The sequence below is a fragment of the Tiliqua scincoides genome, chromosome 3, assembly GCF_035046505.1.
Source record: "Tiliqua scincoides isolate rTilSci1 chromosome 3, rTilSci1.hap2, whole genome shotgun sequence".
Classification (NCBI taxonomy): domain Eukaryota; kingdom Metazoa; phylum Chordata; class Lepidosauria; order Squamata; family Scincidae; genus Tiliqua; species Tiliqua scincoides.
The window spans coordinates 89,742,252-89,764,838 of record NC_089823.1 but is presented as its reverse complement, the minus strand read 5'-3'; the positions used below and the strand labels follow the sequence as shown (position 1 = coordinate 89,764,838).

At 40.4% G+C, this 22,587-nt stretch overlaps 1 protein-coding gene across 5 annotated transcripts in view; it reads left to right on the top strand.

Annotated features, from left to right (window-relative positions):
* The window catches only part of INPP4A (inositol polyphosphate-4-phosphatase type I A), a 131,626-nt gene extending 113,712 nt beyond the window's left edge, over nt 1–17,914 (top strand). For all 5 annotated transcript variants that reach the window (XM_066619326.1, XM_066619324.1, XM_066619325.1 and 2 more), the window contains 5 exons: nt 43–183; nt 1,325–1,422; nt 4,193–4,305; nt 5,839–5,993; nt 13,476–17,914. In XM_066619326.1, coding sequence (XP_066475423.1) covers nt 43–183; nt 1,325–1,422; nt 4,193–4,305; nt 5,839–5,993; nt 13,476–13,608 — 640 coding nt within the window. In that variant the 3' untranslated portion in view covers nt 13,609–17,914. The remainder of the gene's footprint in view (nt 1–42; nt 184–1,324; nt 1,423–4,192; nt 4,306–5,838; nt 5,994–13,475) is intronic.
* Nucleotides 17,915–22,587: the final 4,673 nt, after the last annotated feature.

The following is a 22,587-nucleotide window of genomic DNA, read 5'->3' as shown; positions in this document are numbered from 1 at the left end:
TGTTGCTTGTTTAACCCTCTTCTTTCTTCTGCATTAAATTAGTGATGGGTTTAATGTGAGAATTCCATTGCCGAGCACCTTGTTTGATGCACTGCCCCGAGAGATTCAAAGTGGCATGCTACTGAGAGTTCAGCCTGTTCTCTTCAACGTGGGGATCAATGAACAACAGACCTTAGCAGAGAAGTATATGTATTTTATTTTAAATATCTTCATGCACTACTGAAGTTAGATGAATCACCTGTCCTCCTGCAAGGGAATACATGGAAACCATTTACAAGAAGATGTAGTTAATTACATCCAGATGATGGTTTGGGGACTGGTTGGGTGGCACTTCCTCTTCGAAATATATAGAAATGTTCTTGTTTTGTCCAATAAGCATTGGCTGTACATTTATCTTTTTTCTCAAGTTGCTGTTCCTCTTCACAGCTGATCTATTATGCAAGGGACATGAACTAGATGTGCCATGGACGTTCCATGACTGGAACTTTCAGTCTTAACTGAAAGAGATTCTCCTTTTCTCTGTAGCATCATGAAGGGGAAATCCCCTGTGTTGCAGTAGTGGCAGCTGCTGCTACTTCTCTTCTCTCCACAACACAAACACTCAGGCCCCAATCACTTAATTAACATGTCATCCAAGGGCCCAATCCTATCCAATTTTCCAGTGCTGGTGCAGCTGTGCCAGTGGGGCCTGTGCTGCATCCTGTGGTGGGGAGGCAGTCCCAGAGGCCTCCTCAAGGTATGGGAACATTGGTTCCCTTACCCTGGGGCTGCATTGCGGCTGTACCGGTGCTGGAAAGTTGGATAGGATTGGGCCCTAAGTTGGCCACAAGTGAGCTTTTTAGAAGGATTTTTATTTTTATTGCAGGCATGTGCCACTTAACAGCCTTCCAGTTAAAGATATATATGATGGTAGTCAAAGCACAACAAAGGGGCTCTTAATGAAGTAGTCAGGTCTCCCATAGCCTGCAGCAGAGTGTCTTTTGACACAACAAAGATGCTCTTAATGCAAAGAAGAGGCAATCTATCTCCAGTAGCCTGTGTAGCCCGAGAGTGTCTGGCAGGAAGGGTCTGTTTACACAACAAAGGCACTAGATTGGGCTGAATGTTTACTTAACAACCTAATCGCATAACATAATCATATCCCCTTTGTTAAGTGGAGCACACCTGTATTTGTATCCTGCAAATTTTGCACTAAAGAGATGCTTGTAATCAAAGTTTAACATCTGAAATGGGAAATATTGTACCTTGAAGATATTCTCCTAGATTTGTTTAAAGAGTATATGTAGGAAAATGAGTACTAATGTGCCCCATTTGATTTTCAAAGGTTTGGGGACACCTCATTGCAAGAAGTGGTTAATATGGAAAGCTTAGTAAGGTTGAATTCTTACTTTGAGCAGTTCAAAGAAGTTTTGCCTGAAGACTGTAAGTATGAATAACAAAATTCACATCCAGTTTGCTGAAGCTAGACAATAGTTTGTTTGTGTGAAATGAATTTGTGCGCATAATGAAAAGGTCAGCAGCCAGTGCCTCTCAAGTAAACTGGGGAATTTTTTTTTCTTATTTCAGCAGATGTTTTCTGCTGTTGAAATTAAAAGATACCCTTGATACCCTTGATTAAAAGACTTGATACCCTTTTAAATCTTGTTTGTATGACCATACACAAGGCAGTGTCATTAGGATTTCAGCTTAAGTTAACAAAGTTTGAGGGTTGATTCTTCCTCTCTGTTCATGGCCTGCTGGCATTACCAGTTGTATAGCATCACCAAGGTACTATGAGCCGAGTGCCCCCACTTGCTCAGAGCTGAGTTGCTCAGAGCAAGGCTGCCCCCTTCTTCCACTTTGGAAGAAGTGGCTGATCTCACTCCAAGCAGCGTGTGACTGTGCTGTGTGACTGTGCAGCCATTCTCATGCCACTCTGGAATGAGGGTGGCCACTTCTTCTGAAGTGGGCAGCCTCACTCCAAGTGTTCTGAGTAATTGCAGTGATGTCATCATGTCACTGCAATTACTTCCAAGTCAGGGGGTGGAAGATCAACCTCACTGGTCAGCTATGCCACTGGGAACTACAGCATTCTAGCACTCAAGCTATTCATGACAGCATCATAAGAACATAAGAACAGCCCCACTGGATCAGGCCCTAGGCCCATCTAGTCCAGCTTACTGTATCTCACAGCGGCCCAACAAATGCCCCAAGGAGCACACCAGATAACAAGAGACCTCATTCTGGCACCCTCCCTTGCATCTGGCATTCTGACATAGCCCATTTCTAAAATCAGGAGGTTGTACGTGCACATCATGGCTTGTAACCCATAATGGATTTTTCCTCCAGAAACTTGTCCAATCCACTTTTAAAGGCGTCCAGGCCAGATGCCATCACCACATCATGTGGCAAGGAGTTCCACAGACCAACCACACGCTGAGTAAAGAAATATTTTTTTTTGTCTGTTCTAACTCTCCCAACACTCAATTTTAGTGGATGTCCCCTGGTTCTGGTGTTATGTGAGAGTGTAAAGAGCATCTCACTAGCTGCTCTGTCCATCCCCTGCATAATTTTGTATGTCTCAATCATGTCCCCCCGAGGCGTCTCTTTTCTAGGCTGAAGAGGCCCAAACGCCATAGCCTTTCCTCATAAGGAAGGTGCCCCAGCCCCGTAATCATCTTAGTCGCTCTCTTTTGCACCTTTTCCATTTCCACTATGTCTTTTTTGAGATGCGGTGACCAGAACTGGACACAGTACTCCAGGTGGGGCCTTACCATCGATTTGTACATTATAATATTAGCCATTTTGTTCTCAATACCTTTTCTAATGATCCCAAGCATAGAACTGGCCTTCTTCACTACTGCCACACATTGAGTCAACACTTTCATCGACCTGTCCACCACCACCCCAAGATCTCTCTCCTGATCTGTCACAGACAGCTCAGAACCCATCAGCCTATATGTGAAGTTTTGATTTTTTGCCCCAATGTGCATGACCTTACACTTACTGACATTGAAGCGCATCTGCCATTTTGCTGACCATTCTGCCAGTCTGGAGAGATCCTTCTGGAGCTTCTCACAATCACATCTGATCTTCACCACTCGGAAAAGTTTGGTGTCGTCTGCAAACTTTGCCACCTCACTGCTCAACCCTGCCTCCAGGTCATTTATGAAGAGGTTGAAAAGCACCGGTCCCAGGACAGATCCTTGGGGCACACCGCTTTTCACTTCTCTCCATTGTGAAAATTGCCCATTGACACCCACTCTCTGTTTCCTGAGATCTTTGGGTGTAAACCGAGTCTATTTGGAACCATTGTGGACAATGTGGGGTGGTGGCCCAATTTTAAGAACAAAAGGGGTGGATGGATGAGTGGTACAGAACCCTTCCCCAAGCTTGTTTCCTCAGACACCTTTCATCCAGCTAGGCTTACTTCTAGTATCAGAGCCTATCTGAGGGAAAGGGGTGGCTTCTTGTATGGAGGTAAACCATAGGCATGAGCATTTAGCACTTTTTATCCTTTTAACTGCCCCAGTTTCTCCTTTCTTAGGAACAGATCCGGTGGCATTATGTGTGACTGAGCCTGAGTGTAGAACATGACTGAGTATCTATATATTATGGAATTGTTAAAGTACAAGATGGAATATTATTTATATAGGGCCATCAGTGCATGCAGTGCTCTGTGAAATAAAAGGGCAGCTGCCTTGTGGAGTTTACAGTCTAAAATGTTTCATAGGGGAGACAACAGAGGAAGGGAAGGGAATGGAGGCAGGGATAAACGGGAGGAATATGTTTTATTATACATACTTAGTTTATGGTAAGTTATAGGAACTAAAGTGTAGTTCCAGAAACGATCTGAATATTCTGCCCAGAAAAAAAGAACCTCTAATTATTTAATATGCTTGGAATGATACATATTAAAAACAAACAACACTTTAATATTCTAGGGATTCAGATTCTGTATAATACAAATTTGGGAAACATCACAATTTTATATGTTGCATGTTAGTGTGGTCCACGAGCAGTTACTAATCTTGTTCAGAGTTACTTCTGCAAAATTTCAGTGGTATTATGGAGAAAATGATTGAACTTAGTGTTCAGCTTGAAGTCTCTTACTGCTTAGCCTTTGTTTTTGTGTCTGACATGTGCAAACACTGACCACAGAGAAAGGGGAGGGCGGACTCATTTTCTTTTTCTCCTGTGTTTTTTTTTTAAGGTCTACCTCGATCCCGTAGTCAAACGTGCCTGCCTGAACTATTACGGTTCCTGGGACAGAATGTACATGCAAGGAAAAATAAGAATGTTGATATTCTTTGGCAAGCTGCTGAGGTATTTATGATGGTTCCCTCATTTTACCAACAGTTTCATAGATACACTGCAGTTATTGCTTAGCCCAGAGGTGTCCAAACTTTTTGGCAGGTGGGCCACATCCTCTCTCTGACACTGTGTCAAGGGCAGAATTAATTTACATTTCAAATTTGAATAAATTTACATAAATGAATATGTTCGAGATGGAATTTAGATGAATGAAGGTCTTGCAATAGCTCAAGGCCTATAAAAGGCCTTGCAAAAAGCAAGGCCAGCCTTTCCTTCATTGTCACTGCTGCATCACATACATGAAACAACAAGCAGTGGAGGAAGCCCTCGTCTCACAGCTTACGTGAGAGGTTGAACAGTCGCCCTCACGCTGAGAGCAGTTGTGCTGGGCCAGCACGGGCTCCAGCGAGTCTCTGGAGGGCCAGTCTCATTGGAGACTGAGGGCTTCCTGCGGGCCAGATTGGGAGTCCTCGAGGGCTGCAAGTGGCCCCTGGGCCGGGGTTTGGGCACCCCTGGCTTAGCCTGATCACCTCAGGCACATGGAAATCTCTCCTGAACAAGCAGCAAATTGAGAAACTGCAGTGGTCTGCACAGCTGCTGCCATACAGCTGTGCTGCTGCATTTCCTGTGCAGGGAATGGCTGTTGGTGTCATGGCAACTGCAGGTGTCCTCTCTGTCTTTTGCCTGGAGAGAATTCTAGAATGCTGAAACTGCCTTGGCCATTTTGCAGAGCCCACATATTCTCTCACTCAGAGAAAATGCCTGCTTTGACTGTGTTGGTAACTTGACTAGAAATGCAGCTCTGGGCAGGAGCAGGAAGTTTGGCTGTGGCTACCTCTGTGACAGGTGCATGATGGGCCCTATAAGCTGTTGACACTATTGCTGCTGCTCTGGCAGGCCCTTTGCCTTGCCAATTGAGGTAGGAGAATGGCTTGTCCAGAAAAGCAGGTGTAAGGGAAGAGGGATGAACGAACAGGACAAAAATTGACTTGCAACAGAGCCCAATCTGATGCATATCTACTCAGAAACAAATCCCATTATAGTAAATGGAGCTTACTACCAGGTAAGTGTGGATAGGTTTGCAACTGGACATACTGGGAAATTGCCATTCATTTCTCTTTCACTTGTTAAGTTTCTAGAAAACCTGACTAGACCTAAAGGATCTACTTCCAACTCCACAGCTCTTGTAAATGGCATTAATGTGGCCTTATATCTTCAAGGCTGATCTTGATTTAATTTTTGTCAATCCTAAACTTTACCATCATTCCATCTCTAGTGTCTGTTGGAGTAATTTCCCTAGTGGTTTCAGAGTGGTCATATACTTTCTGTCAATACGCTGGGTTATCAGTGTCCGCATCAGCACTTTTGCACAGGCGCAGTCTATCCACAATGGTGCTTTTGTGCAAGCATGAAATTGCGGGGCCAACAAGAGCTGGCTGTTTTTGTTTATGTATTGTTCTAACTTCTGGACAAACCTCTGGAGTGCAACTGGTATATATCTTGAGGGCTTAGTGTATTATACTAATTGATAACATTCTGTTTTAGATCTGCCGCAGACTAAATGGTGTTCGGTTTACAAGCTGTAAAAGTGCCAAGGATAGGACAGCCATGTCGGTAACTCTGGAGCAATGTCTGATTTTGCAACATGAACATGGAATGGCTCCTCAGGTTTTCACACAGGCCCTGGATTGCATGAGGAGGTAAGAACTAATCTGCTCGCTGACCACTTGTTCCTAATCCTGGAGCCATGCAAACTGCAGATGGCTTGGTTCTCTCCATCTTTGATGGAAGCAATTATTTGTGTATAATTATCAAGAAGGATAAACTACATAGGCTACAGCTGCCTGACATACTTTAGATGTCACTCAGTTGTTTTGTTGATATGTAGAGTTGCCAGATTTGTATTAAAAGAACTCTTCCAAAGAAGGAAGTATTTGGTAAGTTTTAGTTTTCACTTTGTTGAAATCTGAGAATTGCAGAGTGAACTGTCTTTTCTGACCTACAAATTTGAAAACTTTGCAATGGTGACATAGCATTGGCTGCTGTTTTTCCATTTATTTTAGAGATTAGCTATATAATTTTCTGCTCTCTGAAGGATAAACATCTGCAGGTTGCATTGGTTTGCTATGCTTCTCAAAAGAGCGATACAGTTTGCTCCTTCAGCAAATTGTCATTATGAATGTTTCATGATGCAGCAATCAAAATCCATCACAACCTGTCGGTGTACTGTTGTCATATTAGTTTAACTCCCCTTTTCGAAAGCAGCAGATGATTTGCAAAATTAATTTTTTTAAGGAATCTGTTTATTGTTCGATACATTGTTTCAAGCACTGCTGGAAAGCTCTAATTTCACATACCAAAAAAGAAAGGATAAGAAATCCTGTTTCAGTCTTTATCAATGTAGATCAACACTACTGTGGAGTCCTGTTTTCAGCATTCACTCTTGCTGAATGTACTGTACTGTGTGTCTTTTCACCAAATTCTCAAAAGTGCTCAATTCTCTTATCCTTTCTGTATGTTTTTGCTATTTGATCCTTTCTGAATCTTCAGTGGTCTGTAGAAAACAATTAATTGCTTATTACCAGCAACACTTTCTTGCATCCTTAAATTATGCTTTCTGAATCGTCCATGGAATCTTGTTTGTAAACCAAAGAACTCTATATACTGGAATCATGTCCAGTGTTAGCTCATGTAAAAAAAGATATTAAGTTAGGGCCCAATCCTATCCAACTTTCCAGCACCAGTACAGCTGCAATGCAGCCCTGAGGTAAGGGAACAAATTTTCCTTACCTTGAGGAGGACTCTGTGACTGCCTCCCCACCATAGGAGGCATTCATGCCCCTTTGGCACGGTTAAGCCAGCACTAGAAAACTGGATAGGATTGGGCCTTTAGGCTGCAATCCTAACCACACTTTCCTGAGATTAAGCCCCACTGAACAAAATAGGACTTAGTAGACCTGGTTAGGATTGTGCCATTGGTTGCCTAACTCAGAAAAAGGTACACCTAAATATGACAGAAAGATACATATATTCAATTATATTCTCATTCATTTTCCAATAATATTAAAGTGGTGTTGGAAAATTCATGCATTGCAGCCAAAGTTTATCACTTTTAAATCCCATTGATTCTGTTTAGCGGAGGATTACTCTGAAACGACATTGGGTGGAGGGGTATGAGCTCTCTGCTAGATAATAGGCTAACTGTTGCATTCTGAACCATCTGAAGATATACTTAAGCATGTTACAATAACTAGACATAACTGGAACATGAATGACCAGGTCTGGTTTCTCTAAAGGAGGGATGCCGTTAGTGTAACAACCAAAACTGTTGAAAGCACTCCTGGCCACTGCCATTCACCCAGGAGCAACACTGGATCCAGAAACATTCCCCTGCTATGGCAGTATAGTTGCTAGTTGATGATTTGAACAAGTTTCAGTTAAAACTTATTTGTGTCACTTAAAATGAATATTACTTTCAAATCGGCCAATGCTGAAAATACAGGTGTGTGTCGCTTAGTGACATTCTGACCGAGAATGGACCACATATACGATGATCCGTCATCGGTTTACTGTAAAGCACTTCAAACTCTTTACTTTGCTGTTGGTGGTGTCCTTAGGAGACCCCAGAGGGCCTCCTCTAGGTCACGCCAGGCCTCAGAATGGCCCACAGAAGCCTCCAGAAGCTACTTCTGCTTTTCAGAGACTACTTCCAGTTTGCTTCCGAAAACCAGAAATAGCTTCCGGACACTTCTGCAGGCCATTCTGAGGCCTGTGGAGGCCTGGCACTATCCAGAGGAGGCTCTTGGGACCTCCTACGGACAACATCAACACCACACAACGTAAGATTGCATAACGACAAAATTGCTTAATGATGGAGTTCAGAATACATAATCCTATACTTAAGTGATGCATATCTGTAGTTAGTTTTGCATGAAAGTATGTATATTTGCAGACACTTCAACCCAATTCTTACATTCTCTATTTGGTGATGTCTGTCTGTAGCCTAGGCCTGGATAATTTCGGGTGCAGATGCAGCAGGGGGTGAAAATTGAAACTGCTCTGTTGTTTGGTCTCTAAACCCAAAGGTTAAAAATCATTTTTGTCCTTAAAACAGTGGATAGGGTAGATTTGATGAATGTAAGCAGACCATCTGTTCTGAGCAGGTGGTATTTTGGGGCAAGAAATAGGCCGTCAGCGCAATCCTATGCATGTTTACTGAGAACGAAGTCCCATTCTGATGGGACTTACTCCCAGATAACTGTTTGTAGGATTGCAGCCCAGTTTACCGAAATCCATTACAGTTATTTTTTAAAAATGCCCTCTGAAAAGCCATTTTTCTTTTTGAATTACATTTTTAATGCTCCTCTGCATTAGTGCTAGGTTATTGAATTAATTGGTAACAACTCACATTGAAGAATTTTGAAAGGGTCAAATGCTGTAATGGTTATTCATGTTCAGTTTGCGTTTCAGAGCTCCATTTCTTTGCAGCATGTGGAAGCATGGCAGAGCAGCATGGTATATTGCTTGGCCATACGAGAAAATGAACATGGAAAACCATTCTTGTTCAACCTACATGTACTTTTTTCAGTAGACTACAGTATTATTTCTTATTTTCTCTTTTTATTCTCTTTCTCTCTCCTTTATTCTGTAATTGTGCCTTTATTACAATTTTTTTTTAATTGGCACATCTCCCTATTTTCTTTTACTTAACACATTCTATTTTCTGTTCTGGCTTCTTCAACTTTTTGTTTTCCTCTTCTTGATTTCCATTTTTCTTTTTATTTGCACTTTTTGGGTTATCTTTTGGTACATCCATTGCATGTCTGTGTTGCTTTCTTCCTCTTATTTTCCTTTCTCCCCAAACTTCTTCCTTTTCACAGTATTGGAACACGGGAGGTAGTCACCCAGAAGAACTTGTGTGGTCTGGTGCCCATCCGGGATTTCAGGCTAGACCCCAGTCTTCTCTACTCTATTCCTTTGCTAGCTCTGAGCCCCAATTTACTGATTGTGTGGCTGTTTTTGAGCATTGCATACCTGGTGGCTAGGTTACGTTGCAAATGAAGATGAGTTTAAAACAAATCAAAGCAAAAATCCAATGAAGTGCCAGAATATTTATGGCCACCTGGTACCTATTTGTCAAAAGAATGTCTCATAGCATTGTCTGCCAAGAATTATTATTATGCCTTACAACTTTGTGTTTCTATGTACTAAACTTGTAAATACACATCCAATTATTTTATGAAAAGGAATTGTATTGAACGCATAAAACTGTTGTTACGCTTTCAGTGCTTGTAACAGTCTGACAGCGGCCTGTTACCTCGGCACTTTAGCCGACCTGTGATGATTAATTTCTCTTTCCAAATATTTTTCAGTCATCAAGTCTGTTTCTCTTTCTCTGTTCCTCTCTCACCCTCTATCTTTCTATACACACACCCATACAGTTTTGTTTCACATGTTTTCATGTATTCCAAAGAAAGGAACTGTGTTGAAAAAAGAATTTGTACATTTTTGGTATATTCTTGTGTCAATCTTGCCTTTCAAATTTACATGATATGAGAAGAAAAAAAACAGTGGGGATTTGTAAAAAGTTTATTTACACATATGTACTGAGCACTTTTCTACTTGGATTTCCAAATATCTAAATTATGATAGTGCCCAGTCCTTAGAACCATGCACTTGTTCCTTTCTCATTGTTAAAATCTTTTGCAACCTATTGTACCAACTTAAAAAAAAATCCAAGCAACTTGAATAGCAGTATACTGCATGCAATATACTTTCATTATATTTATATATCTACTTTTTTATTGTATCAAATGGAAGAGTATGTAGAAAGAGTAGCTTATTAATTATCTGTAATTCCATTTAAATCGTCATTGGAAAAATATTTTTTTAGTATGTATGATACCATCGTACATTAGTTAATGCTGATATTTTGCCATAAAATCACACTAATCAGTTTTTCAGCTTGCTGTTAACTTTAAAACAGAAGAGATTAAATACTCTTCAATATTTGGAAGAAGCTAACATACTGTGATGGCTGTTCCCAGAAAATGACCCCCAAATCCAAATGGATGACAGAGAATTATCTTAATATCTACCTTTATTATGTTTAATTTGTTCTAGTTTGTCAATATCTGCATTCAAAAAACTCTTATAATAGCAAAATTATTTACAATGTTGTGATGCATTGGGTAAAATAACTAGATACTTTAAAAACCCAGCTTAAAGAAGAAGCCTAAATTTCATGTTTTGTTGTGTTATATAATTCTTATGCTAGAAGTGTTGAATCACATTAATTTTGACTTCTGGCTTCAACTTAGTTTAGTTTAATTTAGCCTAAATATAATTAACCCAAAAGGGCTTTAAGCCATTTCTGCCTAACATTGCATATATGCAAGGCCTGTGGGCCGGGCAGAAATGGGTTAACTACTAGTATAAGAGGAAGATGGAGCCTTTATTACTACCATCTGTGATCTGATTTGTATGTTGAGTTGTATGAAAGCCATTCCACTATACTGGTTCTGTAGCATTTGTAGGAAGCAGTGATGTGAATTGGGTAGCTGATATGATTACGTTCTATGCTAACATCATCTCTCCCCAGGGACGATTGAGTTGACCCATTACATCTGGGAAGAAGTGGCTGTGTCAGTCACAAGATCCATGTGACCATTTCCTCTCAATAGACATTACCAGAGCAGTGCATGCCCCTCCTGTGTTATTAGTGGCAACTGCATTCACTATTCAATGATAGATACCATGTCAAATTTATTTCAATTTACTGGAAGAATTTTAGCCTAAATCTGAGTATATCACATTGTATCCACTGATTTTTAGTCAAATTTAATTCTATATAATGCATGCTATCCAGGTTCATTTCCCTTTTTGTCTCTGAGAAAAAAAAAATCTTCACCTCTGTATTGGAGAAATGCAATGCATGCACTGAGACTTGCCTCTCAATGTAATAAAAAGTATACATAACTCTCTATATCACATTTGGTTCCTCAGACCATCACTTCCAGTGCATTCACACAGTTCTGCATGTACAGGAACTAATCCCAGATTTCACGTAACCACTTACCAGCAGTAAATAATCTTCTCCTGACAACCAGACAGAGTAACTTTTATTAACTGAATAGGGAACTTTTGTTTTGTTCAGGCTGTCACTGTGTCCCATATAACTTACACATATTTATAGGCAGGTGAGCAAACAAGTTTTTGGACTTATTTGCAAAACTTTCCACTTCTTTTGTGATCTTGAAGGTAGGAAGGTAGCCCCTATGAACGCAGAGCATTGAGTGCACAATGGAACCCTAGATAAAGGGGTGTGGATTGGCTCAAGTGAGGCTCACATAGAATTAGATTCTGTATTAGTATACATAGAATAAGGTGAGTGCACCAAATCAGAAAAAGAAAAACACAATTCTCCTGTAATGCTGCTAAATAAAAATATAATCTGCATTTTCTTGCAGTTTTAGTTTTCTTCTCTAGAATGCTGTTATGGTTTAAAAGGGATAGAAGCTGAATAGTATAAACTGTAGTCATTATGAATGCAATAGATACTTCAGCGTTCCAAAGCAGAGGTTTAAGAGAATGAAAATGAAATCATGCCCATTAAATTAAACCATATAATGGGATAACAGCTGAATTACTGAAATCCATTAATCTTAGCTATCTAGTAATATAAACACAACTTAGCTAAAGGTAACTTTTTGGGGGATAGATCTTGCCTTGATATTTGAAGAAATAATTATAGATCTAAATTTCAGCCCACCCAATAAATCTGCTATAGTTTAGCAGGAAGCATGTTAAATGTTGTTAACAGTCTTTGAAAAATACAAATACATTATATTTCAATCATATGTCTGTATGCTCTGTCTTCCAGTTGTACTCTAACATAAAACCATTTTTATTTTCCTTATTATTTTCTGTGCTCAAAGGATCCAAAGAAAGAACATGAAAAAATGTCTTATGATGGTCTAAGTTCATTTATGTGTACCAAACTGATGTGCTTCCTTACATAGCTTTCCTTGAAAATTTTTGATATCTCTATATATAACTCTAATGGCCTTTCCAGTAGAATTCAGAACCATAGTATAAATGTTCAGACAGTCCCTTCTGTAGCACTGTCTTCCACAGTCCTTGGTGACAGTGCCACAACAGCCTAGTATTAATGTTATTGTTGCCAATCTCTTTGCCATGGTAGAGAAATTGACTAGCAAGCTCATTTAACTCCTTTATCAACAACTTTGTAATTTCTGATGCAAATTCCACTCCCGTTTCCAGCTTGATCTGTGGTTTACCATACGTTGCATGTACATGTGCATGAATTTCCATTGTAACCAGGGTTTGAAACTGATTTGCAAACCTTGGTTAAGAGGGAACATGGTTACTACTTGTGCATACTTAACAGTAAATCAAGCCAGGAAGTGGGAGGAATAGATATTTGCATGGGGGGTTAGAGGGAGAATGGGGTTGGGAGATCCAACAGCAAGTTCAGTGGGCAAATATGAGGGGGGAAAATTCCAGCTGAAACCGTTGACAGCTTTCTATGGTTATTAGTTGTACAGGAAATGAGTGTTGTTTTTCAAGCAACTACATAAATACTGCCAAAGTTTCATGGACTGAGATTCTGTATTAGCACTAGTAGGTTAATTTTCAAACATACTATTTAATGCATGACAAGTTATTCAATTATTATTTTAACCTTCAGTAAACTTCTTACTGATCTGATATGCAGGAACTGATTGTTATTGAAAAGCATTTATTTAGGGAATAGCCTTTTTGTTTACCTTATTAACATGATTGGTATGGTTTCAATTAATGCTTTAGTGCTCTGTATGCAGCGAAATGAGCTACAACTTCACAGCATACGTACAATGGAATAAATGGGAATGTTGCACAGATAAAAGTGCATTACCACTAGAGACACTGCTGCTTTTCAGTATTGCAAGACTAGCAACCAGACATAACATGATTCTACTTCATGTGCATCATAACTGACTTGATTAGTAGTGATCCCCTGCTTTTAATATTTGCAATAGCATTGAGGCACGCATTAATTTAGTCTAATGCTATGAAATAACCAGTTCAGTCCCTCATTATTACAGTATTTGGTTTATTTTCTTTTTGTTTTTGATTTTGCTGCTGTCATTTTTTTGTGCTTGTCTTTCTTTTTTCCTCAGTGAGGGTTGTCGAAGAGAAAATACAATGAAGAATGTTGGATGTCGCAAGTATGCATTTAATTGCCTGCAGCTGAAGGCTTTCCCCAAGTATTACAGACCTCCTGAAGGAACTTACGGCAAAGTTGAATCATAAGATTACGGTGTTCTGTAATTAGTTGTTCTGTGGATAAGCTCAACTTTAGGACACGGACTTTGACAACATTGTTGGAAACAATTTTTTGTATGTTCCAGTAGGTAATACTGAGCATGTAATTTTATTAAATTGGATTCCATAGGAAAAACGATAATTCACTGACCTCTTATAACATGAAAATAATGTGGTGACTGTCTGCTCATGTAACATCAGTGAATGCAAGATGCCTAAATATACTGTACCACTGATTTCTTACCTATATGCCTAACAAGAGAGGTGTAATGCCTGGACTGTCAAGGATTTTATGAATGGCTTAGGCAGCTGTTTCACATATCTTTTTTTATACTGATTTGATTTGAGATTAAGACTTTCATACTTTTTAAAACCTCAGAGCTGTAAATAGTAAATTTAATTGGATGTAAGGCAGTTTAGTGTACGTACAAGAGGCATTATTACAGGAGAAGCTAAAGCTGTTTTTAAGATAAGGTAGGTAGTACAGTAAATTTAAAGCCAGGAGCTTTAAAATGTTTTACTTTATGTAGAACACTATCATATAGGGGGGTTGTGATATATGAGGCCAGGAACTGACAGACGGCCTAGTTCTACTTTGTTCAGAAAGTGGATTGGATCGACCAGGATCATTTTGGTTGACTTGAGAAATATTTGTTTTTTCCAGTTGTTTAAATGCTTGTAAGGCCTGAACAAGAGAGAACTGCCCACAACAAGATGTTGCTTATGACTTGAAATATATGGTAATAGGTGATAGGTTTGGGCACTAGAACCAGATAGCAGTGACATGTGCATTCTTATCTGAATTGCAGGTCAGAGAGATGCATTACATCTGCGCAGTAATATATCAGAAGAGATTGCATAGGTTGAGTCATGTACATATCTGCATTCTCATGTGCATCCAATTGCTGTCAGTTTGAACCCCCTTGTGTGGGCATTGGTTAGCTTACTGCACACAGGGACATGCAGTTGCAAGCCAACATAAATGGAAAACAGATCTTCTTTTTTAATGCACAGCAGGATATTGCACTGTGCTTACCTGCAGGGGACATATGCTCTATGCATGCAAGCCCTTTCTATTAAGGTAGTAGCTGGACTGACAGCTTGATCCTGTGTAGAGTCAGATGCAGATGAGTCCATTGACATCTGTGGGCTTAGGCACACCTCACTTTGCATAGGATCAGGCTGTGAATTTCTCCTTTTCCTGTCCTCTTTCAAATAAGTCTAATCCAAGAAAATAGAAGTAGTTAAATATAAAGAGCATGTACTGTAAGGAGAGATTGAAGGTAAAACAAATGCACAGGTTAGTGATAACACCCATTTTCCTGCTCCCTGTTCATTCTTTTTACTGAGTAAATTGGGATTGGACTGGAAAGAGGTTGTCTGCTGCTCCCACCCAAATCTAGAAAGCCCAGACAGAAGAAGGCTGCCTTGGCAAAGCCTCCCTACTGGATTAACAGACAGCTCCAGAATCCAGGAAGTCTCCTTAAAATCATGGAGTAGTAGAATGTATGCAGTCAAAAGAGAGCAGGTTGTCCTGAGACCAGACAGGTAATGGTAAAAACAAAAGACGTTTATTAAAAGGATGAAAATTCAACAGTGTGAAAATTTAACACAGTGCAGAGAACAGTGCACAGGACAAAAATAAGACTAAAACTAGCAAAAGAACAGTGGTATATAGCAAAAGTTGTTAAACCTTTTTGTATGGCAAAAATTGTTAAAATGCAAGCAGCAAAACCCCTGCTGTGACTAACTGGATGTGATTCCTACCCTGACTGCACTGTTCCAGGATCTTAGTCTTGGCACCCATGCTTACAGCAAGATGAACAGGTGAGCCCTTGTGAAGCACTGGATGCTTCTGGTGTCTGACGTAGGCAATTGCACAAGATGGTGTATGTTACCCGTTTTTAAATAAACAGTGGACATTAACACTGCTTTACGTATCAGACTGGATACTGGGGTAAGCTCAGCTATGTCAGTGAATTTCCCACTCTAGGGAATTAAATGGGCTTCATAGTCCAATGAGTTAGTTCAGAGCCAAGTTCTTTGTTTACCAGTTAGAGAAGGAGACTGTCAACACCACTACTACCACAATGGTAATGGCTACTGCATCTGCATGACTTTGCAGCCTCTAGCAGAGAGAACCAAAACCAGGTGAAAAGTAGGGGGGAATAGGTGAATATTTCCAATTTTCACGCATACTTTCAGAGCATTATGTAGTCCACATAAGCCTATGACTTTTTATGAATTCCTACCAAGTCTATTTCAAAAATTCACTGTTGGACATCAGACCAACCCAGGAATTTCTCTATCAATTCTTACTATTTCAGTTATCTTTCTTTAGTTTTGTGCAATTTCCACCTTTGTTTTATCAGAACAGTGTATAAGGAAAATAGATTTTCTTGAATTTTTGATGAACAATAGCCAGTTGTTCCCAAACCATGAGCCATGTCTCTGTGGGAAGCCATGGTAACCAGCTGGGGGCGCAACAGAATCCTTGCGAAAAACCTACTGCCCTTTACAATGTATGGGATTGTAGCCCTAATGGGGAGCTACAGTCAATGGTTCAGTACCCACCAGTCGAAAAAGTTTGGGAATCGCTGACAATCGCAATTGGGTTTCTTCATACCAAAATCACTGTTAAGTGCAGAATTCATCCAAATTCTGATTAAAGTCCAATTCACATATTTGCTTTTGACGTGATAAAGTCTACATGTAGTGGTTTTGTCACATTGTCTTCACATGGGGCTTTTCTCACATACATTCCCTTGTTACAAAATCAAGTTAGGGCGCAATCCTAACCCCTTATGTCAGTGCTTTCCAGCACTGATATAAGGGCAATGCAGCTCTGAGGGAAGGGAACAAACATTCCCTTACATTGAGGAAGCCTCTGTGAGTGACACTCAACTGCAGGATACTGCACATGTCCCATTGGCACCGCTATGCCAGTGCTGGGAAGCACTGACATAACAGGTTAGGATTGCGCCCTTAGTTACCATGTTGAAGAGACTGGCATGAAGTACCCACTTGCAGATTCTACTAGCGCAAAAATAAATGTGTGAATTATGTTTAAGACAGAGCAGTACCTTCCTCTCATGTTCACTAATACATGATAAACAACTTTTTTGAAATAGTGTTTGTAAACAGTGTACATTTCTAAACACTGATTTATGAATGCTTAATTTTCTGTAGAGTCCTTTAATCCAATATATGATATTCAAATATTTTCTTTTTCTTTGCAAACCTAAAATCTCAAACAAATGGTTTTGCTTCTAAATTCCACTGAAATTAGTAAGTTTTATCATGTAAGTATGTTTAGGATCTTAGGCCTTGTAGTGGAAACAGGAAATGAGGTTCCCTTATTCTGATGAAAATAACCTGGTATATGTGTGACATATTCTGTTTTATTTGACCCTGCACTTTAATCTCTTGAAGGTTTTTACTGCTTGTTCTATGCCAACAGATATTTGTTTTCACCATCTGCATTTTAGCTGCAGCTTTACATGTGTTAATCATGATTTTTTAAATTTAGTTTTTTATTACTGTTTGAACGTACTTGCATTATGAACTCTGTGTAAAATATTTAGCCCCAAAACTGTACTAAAACTCATACCAGTGTACTGGGCAAACCACCTTTTTGATCAATGTTAAACTTGCATTTATTTATTCTCTTTTCTCCACCATCTTGTTTTGTGTGGGTGTGGGTGTGTGTATACTCACACACAGAGTATATTTTATTCATGTACTTGCACTTACATTGTTATATTTCAGCTTTAAATACTGCTTTGGAGGGAAGGACTATTCAGTTGTTAGAAGATTTCAGTAATTTACATAGATGCTTTATGCCAATAAAGGTGGAATGAATGAATGAATGAATGAATACATAGATGGATCTTAAGACTTTGCTAACAGTTAAAAGTTGAATGTACAAACTAATGTCACAACATATTTGTCCCGTTTTGGCTATTTCTTGCTAGCCAGGAGGCTACTATGTGTACAAATAATTCCTTCCCCCACACCAATTTTCTCATTCATTTAATTGAAAAGGGTCAATTTCTACTTGCACACCGAGATGTGCATCAGAAGACAAAGACAGCTCTGAATTGGGACACATTAGAAATTATTTGCAATGTTTCTAATCAGCTTCCTTACAGACCGATCTATTGGGCTAGTTAGAACAGCAGAATAGAGTTCTGCTGTTGTAACAAGCCATACAGCAGAGTGCACAGCATGCTGTCAGCTGTCACTTTGGAGCCACCACTGCAGCTGGTGACCTCCTCTGGAGCAGGTATGCTAGTATGGGGGGGGGGAGATAGTGGGCAGGGAGGGGGAAGAACTGAAATAGGGAGGAGGTGGATTCGGCAGCAATGAAACATGCTGGATCTTCTCTTTTGAAAACCTTCCCGCCCCTTTTTCGTCCCTGGACATGTACCACCAAATAGGTGGCATATATCCAAGGAGGCCCATAGTGAGCCTGAGAGCTTACGTGGAGGCTATGCATGACCTCTCCATGCCTCATAACACCTCCTGGACATGAGAAGGCACTTCTAGTCATGACCAAGAGGTCTTTGAGGCCCTCCATTCACAGGCTTGGTACCTGTGTTTTGTAAAATTTGCGGGTGCCTAACCCACAGATAAGGAGGGCCCATTGTATGTGCTTCTGCCTACGTGCCCTCATCAGTACTTTGTTGGTAGCATTCTGGACCAGTGGAAGCTTTCAAGCTGTTTGCAAAGATAGCATCATAAATGGCGCATTCAGTAGTCTAGTCTGGATACGATCAATTCATGATATCTTGTGTGTAGCAGCCCAATCCTATGGGACTGCTGTGTCACTGGATGATGCATTTTGACAACACAGTGAGCATTTTGGCTGTTGTAAAATGCAATGTACCATAGAGTGCAGCCTTGTTAGTAATGATGGTCTCCAACAGCAGTCACCACAGGTGCTTCAGCACTAGTAAGTTGAGGCACAGGTGGTGGAGCAGAGAGGGGGAAACAGGGAGGGGACTGGGGTGGGTATAGGGTGTGTCAAGGATGGAAAGGGGGTGGTTAATGGTGGCAGTAGCTCCACCAATACCCTAACCATTTTCCTGGCCTTGATCCACCTACCCACACCCCCTTGGAACTGTGCCAGGAAAATAGCTGGTGCAGGTCCTAGTAAACCCATTGGGACCACAGAGGCCTGTCCAGGGGCAAGGGAACAAATGTTTTCTTACCTTGAGGAGTTCGCCAGGACTCAAAACTCTTCCAGGGGGTGCAGCACGTGCCCAATTGGCATAGCTGCATTGGCACTGGGGAACTTAAGTTGGATTGGGTTGCCTGTCTGACTGTTCTGGTCACAGCAGGTGAACCAACCAAAACTGGTCAAGGCATTCCATGTGACCATCAGTTAAGCACTGAGGGAGAGTGCCATATGTAGGAGTACTCTCAAGCTGTGCACTTGCTCTTTCAGGAGGAGTGTGACCCTGTTACTTCCTTGGCCCACTTTATTTGTCCACCAAGGCAGTTTCTGGCCCCCAGTGGGGCCTCAAACCAGACTGGATGAGATCCAGTCAATGCAAAAGCATGTTGGCAAAGTCTTAGGCCTGTTCGTCCTGTATAAATGTGTAGGATTAAATTTTTAGTTATACCCCCTCTAAACTGCAGTGAGCCTTTATACCTACTTGAATTACACTACTAAAATTGGTTGTTTTACAAAGTTGTGCTTCAGTCAGACTCTACTGACAGAAGTGCAAATAGCATTGCAGTACTTTTCGAAATAGTTTCCAACTTTATCATGTGCATGCTTTACTCCCCCCTTTGTGATTTAGTAGAATACCAAGCTACCATACTGCATTTAATGGGAGGAAGGGATGTGATACTCTGATTTCCTTCTTTCAGGTTGCAGTATGTAGAGCAATTTGGTCTAGTTAGTGTTTTATATGAATACAACTTGACATGCACATAAATAGAATTCAATGAAGGATAGATGGAACAGAGCTTGATTTTCAGATGGGAAACTATGAAACCATAAATCCATGTAAGAAATGTCATAGGAACATATTTTTATAAGTTTGCTTTATTTTAATTTTTTTTGCACACAAAAGACATTCTTAAAGATTATTAAAATCTGAAGTTCATGTTTAATTTTTTGTACTACATTTAAAAAGAAATGGAACTTACTAAGGGGTACAAAAAATATCTGCTGCCAAGTATGTTCTGTGTTTGTTCTGTGAACGCACCCACAGCACAGTTGCCTTTGGATTTCATTTGTGTATGTACAAATATTGTAAAATAGAGCACAGTTTTGTCCCAACACAGTTGTATTTGCCAAGCTTTGTGCATTTGTTTTTTTTATTTATTTGTTTGGGGGCAGTATTAATATACCATAAATATATGGTTATGGTTTTATATAGTCTTAATTCATCCAGTCCATGTATGCTGTAAATGTGCTAGTGTTTAGGGATAAAAAAACAATAAAGAACTGACAAAAATGCTGTGATGACTTATTTTTTAAAAGCAAAGCTATGTTTTTAGGATTTAGGATCTCTACCTCTGGCTGATAAGCTTCACCTAGTCTCAAAAAACACCTTTTTTGAGTCTTTTAAAACACTTACATGCATATTCATGCATATTCCAGCTATATAAGTATAGCTGGAAAAGGTTCTGCTATTCTGTCCTCATATGTGATTTTTTAAAAATCCTGCATATATTCTCTCTTTCTGAGAGGGAGAATTTGTTTTTTTCCTCCCCATATACAGGTCCCATTTTATGCAGTGGGGCTTACTCCCAGTAACGTATATATAAGATTGCCGCCTAAACAATGTTGTTTGGTCCAACATAGCTTATGGATATTAGAACAACATCTTTAAAATATGCATGGCATCCACAGAATTGCACAACTGATGTCACTGCTTGTTTGCTCAAACAGGCAGGCTCACATGCCAAATGGCCATCTGCTTTTGGACCTGAGAGGATTTTCATAAACATTTCATGGTATGGCATGAAGGTCTGCTTTTAGAAAAAAATCCTACTTGGCATATTCAAGCCCTTGAGCAACACCTAAAGTTGATTTCTGGATCCTGCCCAAATAATTCAGAACAGAATTAACAGAGTTAACAGAATTCCATGGGTTGTTTTTTTTCCTTTGTAGAGTCTTTCTCAGAACATTTTTCCTCTGTGATTTGTGTTCCTTTCTTTTGAACTTATGAGATAGGCATCTCTTTTAGGAAATGTGAGCAATGTGAGCAATTATCTATATTATTATTATTATTATTATTATTATTATTATTATTATTATTATTATTAACAGTATTTATATACCACTTTTCAGCTAAAGTTCACAAAGCGGTTTACAGAGAAAAATCAAATAACTAAATGGCTCCCTGTCCCAAAAGGACTCACAATCTAAAAAGATGCAAATGGATACCAGCAGACAGCCACTAGAACAGACAGTGCTGGGGTGAGGTGGGCCAGTTACTCTCCCCCTGCTAAAAAAAGGAGCACCCACTTGAAAAAGTGCCTCTTACCGAATTAGCAGGGGTATATGTATTTTGATAGGATTAACAGCTGACATGCAGGCACTCTCCCTTCCTTCAAAGCAGCAGAATAAATGTGGGCAGCTATAAGGCAACCAGTCCACTTGCACTTGTAAAATTACACTGGCGGAACAGAAGCCATGGGGCAAGTAGGCCCTTGATTTTCATGTGCCTTTTATTTCTTTATCATGCTTCCCCTGGGACTAGAAAAGACACCACCATGGGCTCCTTGCCTACTCCCTCACAGTAAGATGAGAGCAAATATACCTAGCTAAGGGCCCAATCCTATCCAACTTTCCAGCCCTATGCAGCTGCAGTGCAGCCCCTAGGTAAGGGAACAAATGTTTCCTTATCTTGTGGAGGATTCCATAACTACCCATAACTACTACACCATAGCTAGAAAGTTGGATAGGATTTGGCCCTGAATCTTTTACTTTTGGAGCCGTGAGCCATTAAAATACTCTTTTTGTGTGATTTTGGTTATGATACTTTTACTGCATTCCAATGCAGGGGAGAGGGCTGGTAGAAATCACAAGTTCCAAGTATGAATCTTTCATATAACATATTGTATTGGCAACCTTCAGTCTCGAAAGACTATGGTATCACGCTCTGAAAGGTGGTTCTGGCACAGCATCTAGTGTGGCTGAAAAGGCCAATCCGGGAGTGACAATCCCTTCCACACCAGGCGCAAGTGCAGTCTGTCCCTGGTCTGTCTCCCTGGCTATGGGCCTTCCTTCTTTGCCTCTTTGCCTCAGACTGTTGGCAAAGTGTCTCTTCAAACTGGGAAATGCCATGCTGCACAGCCTGCCTCCAAGCAGGCCGCTCAGAGGCCAGGGTTTCCCACTTGTTGAGGTCCATCCCTAAGGCCTTCAGATCATAAGAACATAAGAACAGCCCCACTGGATCAGGCCATAGGCCCATCTAGTCCAGCTTCCTGTATCTCACAGCGGCCCACCACATGCCCCAGGGAGTACACCAGATAACAAGAGACCTCATCCTGGTGCCCTCCCTTGCATCTGGCATTCTGACATAACCCATTTCTAAAATCAGGAGGTTACGCATACACATCATGGCTTGTACCCTGTAATGGATTTTTCCTCCAGAAACTTGTCCAATCCCCTTTTAAAGGCGTCTAGGGTAGACGCCAGCACCACATCCTGTGGCAAGGAGTTCCACAGACCAACCACACACTGAGTAAAGAAATATTTTCTTTTGTCTGTCCTAACCCGCCCAACACTCAATTTTAGTGGATGTCCCCTGGTTCTGGTATTATGTGAGAGTGTAAAGAGCATCTCCCTATCCACTCTGTCCATCCCCTGCATAATTTTGTATGTCTCAATCATGTCCCCCCTCAGGCGTCTCTTTTCTAGGCTGAAGAGCCCCAAACGCCGTAGCCTTTCCTCATAAGGAAGGTGCCCCAGCCCCGTAATCATCTTAGTCGCTCTCTTTTGCA